The sequence below is a fragment of the Humulus lupulus genome, chromosome 8, assembly GCF_963169125.1.
Source record: "Humulus lupulus chromosome 8, drHumLupu1.1, whole genome shotgun sequence".
NCBI classification, from domain to species: Eukaryota; Viridiplantae; Streptophyta; class Magnoliopsida; order Rosales; family Cannabaceae; genus Humulus; species Humulus lupulus.
The window spans coordinates 26,059,078-26,065,715 of NC_084800.1; the positions used below are offsets into that span (position 1 = coordinate 26,059,078).

Below are 6,638 nucleotides of genomic sequence, written 5' to 3' on the forward strand. Positions count from 1 at the left end.
TTCACGCTCACTCCATCGTCACTGGCCTCCTCTCTTCCTCTCATGCCCACTTATTGCTCACCACTTTCCTCTTCTCTGCAACTTCACTTTCTCACAACAATAACAATGGCGGATTGAGCTATGCCCTCTCTCTCTCTTCAACCTCATTCAAAACCCATCTACATATTCCTTCAACAACATCATGAGAGCCCACTCTTTTTTCTCCTCACTGCTACAGTTTCTCCTCCTCTTCTCCCGCATCCGCCGCCTCTCCCTCCCTCCTGACTTTCACACCTTCCCCTTCATCCTCAACGTCTGCGCTCAGCTAGGCCCTGGAAATACCGACGCCATTTCCATCGCCTGAGCTCTTCACTCCCAATTCCTCAAGTTTGGCTTCAACGTAGATTATTTTGTCTCCAACACCCTCATCCGCGTCTACCCCGTCAGCTGCTGCCTCACTGATGCGTATCAGGTATTCAATGAGGACCCTCAACACAGGCATAAAAAAATTATAACAACTTCAGTTTTTGTTACGTTATTTTATTATACATTTGTCTAAGTCAATTATAATAGTTACTTAGTAGCAGTCAAATAGTTACGTGTCCACAATCATAAATAAGTCTCAACACTTACCTATATTTACTATAAAACCCTCAACTGTACTATTTATTGGACCTAAAATTACCTTTCTACCCCCCACTTACTAAAACAGTGCCAACTAAAAAATCACAACCGGTTATACAACCGGTTATACCAAGTCATAATACTCAAAAGTCAACATTTTTATACTAATGTAACTTTGACACTTGGCAAATTTCTGAGCCCCACATAAAGGACTTAATCCTGTGAGGGACGCCAGAATCATCCATTATAAAATAGGTGTTTTTATGTGTAAAGAAAAAGTTATGGCATTCTAGGCAGTAAATATATCTAAATGGTTTTATTATTTGTTGTTTTATAAATTTGAGTAATATGGTGGATATTTTTTACCTTATTTTTTTTATTTAAGTGAAATGTAACAGATTTTTACACGTGTCAAGATGTAAAGTTGTGTCTGAATCAGAGTTAGGTCCTCAATCTGGAAAAGGGTTTGTCTTTCTTCTTCCTCTTAATTAGTCTCTCTCTCTCTCTAATTTTATATTCTCTGTAATTCCAGCGATATTGCGGTAATTATTGACGTAAGTTGTGAATCTTTAGTTTTCTGAACTTTTTTTTTCTCATTTTCTTTTATGCATAGATTTTCAATGCCCTTAAGTTGTTTTTTGGCAAATTTTGATTTGGAGTGTAAAGGATGATGTTTAAGAGAAATTTAAAGAATCTCAAAGCTGAAGATTGTATTTTGACCTAACTCAGTTGATGATTGAATGTGATGAAAAAGCCCCATTTTAATTCACGGGGTTTAGAGGAATGGATCTGAAACTAGTTTTGCATTTTTGTTACAAACTCTAGAAAATGAAGCCTGAAGGCTTTTTTTATTTCTTAAACAAACCCATGTCCAGATATTCAATGAATTTCCTGCTACGACTAGGGCATTATATGCGATATATTTATAAACACACACACATGTGCATATATGAAACTTGTGAAAAGACTTACACATTTAATCCCTAAAAGCAAACTTGTGGTGTTATGCATTGTGCATTTACTGGAGAAGATGCTGCATGTCTCTCTATGTTCATCCTCATTAGAATGTATTTTGGATATTTGTGTGATTTGGTGCTTGGTGATTTTAATTTTTGTCTTTTGGGTTAAATTGCTAAATCAAGTTATTGTCTTGCTGAAAGTATTCTTGTGAAGGTTGCTTTGATTCATTTTACTGATTAAAACAAGTGCATTCTTCCACTCTGTTTCATACCCAAGTCAGATGGACTATAGGTCGTATGACGAGTCTGATATTATCATCAATGACTATGATAACAAACTATACGAGCAATTGAGGGCCGGAAAGGGAAAGTACAAATTAAAGTGTCTGAATGGTACTCTTAAGTGCCCCTTTTGTGTTGGGAAGAAGAAGCAATTCAACAAGTTTAAAGACCTTCTACAGCATGCCTCTGGAGTTGCCAAAGTCGCAGCTAATAGAAGTGCACAAGAAAAGGCAAACCACCTTTCCTTGGCAAATTATTTGCAGGATGAGCTAGCAAATGAAGAAGATCTTATCCAACAACTTGTCTCAACGTCAGTTCCAGAACATGATAAAGAAGCTGAACTGTATGCGTGGCCTTGGACCGGCATTATTGTTAACATTGTCAGTAAGGGTAAGGGTGAATTAACCCTCCTTGATTCTGATTATTGGCTGGCAAAGTTTGCCAAATATAGACCTTCCAAAGCTCAAACTTTTTGGAATGGGAACAACCCTACTGCAGAGGTTATTATAGAGTTCAATGACGATTGGATTGGTTATAATAACGTGAATGAATTTGAGAAGAAGTTTGAGAAGGATGGTTTCAGTAAAAGACATTGGATAAATGCGTCGGAAATGCATCATGGCTCAAATATCTATGGCTGGTGTGCTCGTGCAGATGATTATAATTCTGAGGGGCCAATAGGGGAGTATCTTCGCAAGAATGGAGAGCTGAAAACTGTATCTGACATTGTCAACGAAGACGAAGCAACACAGAAGAAATTGAATGTTCTGGCACACCTAAGTAATGAAAATGATATGTTAACTGAGGACCTGGCTGAGCTAGAATACAAATGCAATGAAGCAGCCTTGTCCTTAAGTAGGGTAATTGATGAGATGAAGAAGGCTGAGCAAACTTTTTCTGAAGGTTTAATCTTGTCTCTGTCTCCATATTTGCATGCCTCTATCTGAATGTCTATAGCTATGTGATATTCGCATTTCTTGTTTCAATTTTATTCACATATATATTTGTTTATTTAGTTCAGATATGTCGTTTACACGGGATAAAACTGTAACATGTGTTTTCTATGTATCATGTTTGGTATATTTGCATAACATCACCTAGCTATTTAACAAATCACCAGATATGTCCATATGCAGTTTGTGGCATGCCAAAATAGAAGTTCATTGGGCTTAGCTGAAGTTATCGTATAATCATGAAATATATCCTGTGATACAATATTAGTACATAACTTTTTGTACTTGATCAGAAAGAAAGAAGTTGCAGGATTTTGCACGTCATCAATGCCAAAGAATTTTGGATGAAAAAGATAAAATGAGTAATGACTTGGATAGAATGAAAAAGGAACTTGATTCTTGGAGCAAAGAAATAAACAAGCGTGAAGCATTAACTGAACATGAAAGAAAAAAACATGAGGAGGAGAAAAAGAAGGTGGTGTATCTTATTGTCTTTACCAGTCTATCTTTTTACTTTAGTGCCCATCTAGTTGATTCTCGTTCTTTGAGCTTTAGTAATATTTGGGTAATTTTAGTTATAATTTGTCTTTTGTCAGCATGCCTGATTGAATGTAACATCAAAAGGAATGTCTGGCTATTTGTGATGATATACAGATGCTCATAATAACTGATTTATTTCATTTTCTTCTGTAGAATAAACTGAAAAACAATTCACTTGAGTTGGCTTCAATGGAGCTAAAAAAGCCTGATGAGAATGTCTACAGGCTGGTTGAAGAGCTAAAGGTATGATTCTTATTTACTCCCTAAAATTTAATTATTGCATTACTATCTATGTACCCTCACTTACAAGAGTTAAATTGAACACTTTCAGAGGGATGAAGAGGAAGCTTTGAATAAAATACTTCAGCTAGAAAAGGAGCTGGGTGCTAAGCAGAGATTGGAAGTCGAAATTAAAGAGTTGAGAGGGAAGTTAGAGATGATGAAGCATCTAGAAATTGAAGATGATGAATCGGTTCAGAAGAAGATGAAAGAAATGAATGATGAATTACATGAAAAAGTGGATGATTTGGATGGTTTGAAATCTTTAAATCAAACTCTTTTGACTAAAGAGCATGAGATCAATGATGAGTTACAAGAAGCTCGCAAAGCATTAATTGAGGTACATGATTTATATTTTATTGGGTGATAGAAAGTTTAATTCACTAGATCATTATATAATACTCGAGTGTTTATAGTATCGATGTGCGTTGTGCAGAAGAAAAAGAAATAAGTATAGCAGATTCTTATGGCCAGCCAAACTACATTACATTCCTTAATATTAGGTGATTGGTAGATCGTTTATGATCAGTTGTTTATTTTTGCTTTGTTCATGGAGCCAACATTGTTATTTTTGTTCATGGAATAGTGTGAGTGCTAAGTAAGACTGATTTTTTCGTAGGGGTTGCCTGATTTGTTGACTGGTCGAACTAACATTGAGATAAAAAGAATGGGAGATCTTGACATTAAGCCCTTCCTCGACATTTGCAAGCAACGATTTCCATTCGAGGAAGCTCAAGTGCAGGCCGCCACCCTTTGCTCCTTGTGGCAAGAAAATTTGAAAAATCCAAGTTGGCATCCATTCAAGGTGGTGACTAATAATGGGAATCATGAGGTACTCCCTTTCACTAACTTATATATTTCAAGTAGAATAATGATTAGGACACACTCATTTTACACACTCAAAATCAAAATCCACTGTGGCATGCATCTTAAACCATTCAATTTTTTCAGCAACTAGAATTAGTTACTTCTCAGTTCTTTTGTTTTATCATCACAGCTGTGGAGTGGGGATGACTTTGTGACAAAAGTAGTGGACATAACAAGGTTTCATATTTCTATCTTTTTTCTAGAAAGCCACTCTGAAGAACTTCTTTTTGGTTTCTACTGTGTAATACGTTGCAGGTAATTATAGACGAGGAAGATGAGAACCTAAGAAATCTCAAGGCGGAATGGGGAGAAGAGATATATGGGACAGTTGTTACGGCCTTGAAAGAAATTAATGAGTATAATCCTAGTGGAAGATATACTGTTCCTGAACTTTGGAATTTCAAAGAAGGAAGAAAAGCCACTGTTAAAGAAGTTATTACTTTTTCTCTCGTGAATATGACAAAACTTAAGCGGAAGAGAGCATGGTAAAGGTCAAGGCCTGTAGTTATAATTAATTATATTAATTTAAAGTTAAGTCATGTATAGTCAATAAAGTATTTATTCATTTACCAATTTAATATGTGTGGCTAACTATATGTTTTGAAGTTTCATTAAACTAATAATGTCTAATGTAACGTGTTTAACTTTATAGAATCTAATGTAAATTTACTTAGTTTTATTTATAAAATTTATTAATTATATATGTTAAACTTATATTATTGTCAAATAAATAAATAATATTATATATAAAAGAATAACATAAATATAATAAATAAAAATTTTAAAAAAATATTACTTATAATTTTTTTAAATATATATATATATAACATGATAATATTTTTAGATCATTTTAAAATTAAAATTAAGTATTATATATTATTATTATAATGATATTTTATAATATTTATTATAATAATAATATTTTATAATATTTAAATTCATATTAATATAATTAGTAAACAAATTAGAATTATATATTATTATCTTAATAATATTTTATAACATTTAAATTTATATTAGTATAATTATTAAATATCTTGTATTATATATTATTATAATAAGGATATTTTATAACATTTGAATTTGAATTAATATAATTATTATATATGTAGTTTTATATTAAATATTATTATAATAATGATATTTTATAATATTTGAATTTATATTAATATAATTGATAAATACTTTTTTTAAGTTAGTTTTAAAGGTATATTTCGTCAAATATTTAAAATATTATGTTAAAGTTAACAAAACAAACCGTTAAAACAAATAAATTTTGTTATCTACACACTTTTGATGTAGAAGAGATTTATGGATTTCTTGGGTAATTAATTACCCATATTACTATAAATATAAATTATCATGCAATCTAAAATTATGAAAAATGGTAAATATAAATTTATAAAAAGCTATATATTTTTAAAAAAAAAATTAATTTTATTAGATAATTATTATTAGCATTATTTGCGTTAAAAATATCAAATATTTCATAATAGTTGCATTTAAATACCAAATCTATTTTTTTTTACAGTAATTATACCAAATATTTGCTAACAATAGCACTTAAGTACCAAATCAATTTTTTTAAACAGCAAAAATATCAAATCTTTACTAACAATTGCACATAAATGTCAATTTAATTTGTTTTTTTATAGTAATAATACATTTAATAAGTATAATATTAGCATAGATTTGAAATTATTACTATATTAATCGAATAACAACCGACTGATCTAATTCAATTACATTTATATATGATTAATTTTTTATATCATTTTGAAATAATTAGTATTTCTATTTATATCCTTGTATTTTTTCTAAATACGCGATCAACCCCTGTATTTTGTTAAATGACAATTCAGACCATCTGTTTTACAAAATGAATCAAAATAGTACCCTATAAAAAAATATCAAATATAATATTTCATTCTTAGCTCATCGACCACTTTCTCCACTACTTCTCTGAACTCATCGCATCACTAAGACCATCTCCAATGCGAGATGTAAATAATGTGCTATATTTGGCACAAAAAATCAATATATTATATATTTAACACAATTTTTAGCACTATGGTTCAATGCACAATTGTAAAAACTAGTGTAAAATTTAGTATTTCATTAATGTTAATTTGATATTTATTGACAATATACAAAA

General features: G+C 31.3%; 1 protein-coding gene across 4 annotated transcripts; it reads left to right on the top strand.

Annotated features, from left to right (window-relative positions):
* Positions 1-927: 927 nt before the first annotated feature.
* Positions 928-5,162, top strand: LOC133796465 (factor of DNA methylation 1-like). Of its 4 annotated transcripts, none has more exons than XM_062233992.1 (7): positions 928-1,067; positions 1,844-2,747; positions 3,091-3,272; positions 3,491-3,580; positions 3,669-3,956; positions 4,236-4,448; positions 4,739-5,162. In XM_062233992.1, the coding sequence occupies exons 2-7, from the start codon at positions 1,844-1,846 to the stop codon at positions 4,970-4,972; spliced, it is 1,911 nt and encodes a 636-aa protein (XP_062089976.1). In that variant the 5' UTR covers positions 928-1,067; the 3' UTR covers positions 4,973-5,162. The 4 variants fall into 4 exon arrangements, with proteins under 4 accessions (XP_062089976.1, XP_062089977.1, XP_062089974.1 ...); XM_062233993.1 differs by lacking the exon at positions 4,739-5,162 and adding an exon at positions 4,033-4,119 and having other exon boundaries at positions 1,004-1,157; positions 1,840-2,747; positions 4,236-4,370; XM_062233990.1 differs by having other exon boundaries at positions 1,005-1,157; positions 1,840-2,747.
* The last annotated feature ends 1,476 nt before the right edge of the window (positions 5,163-6,638 follow it).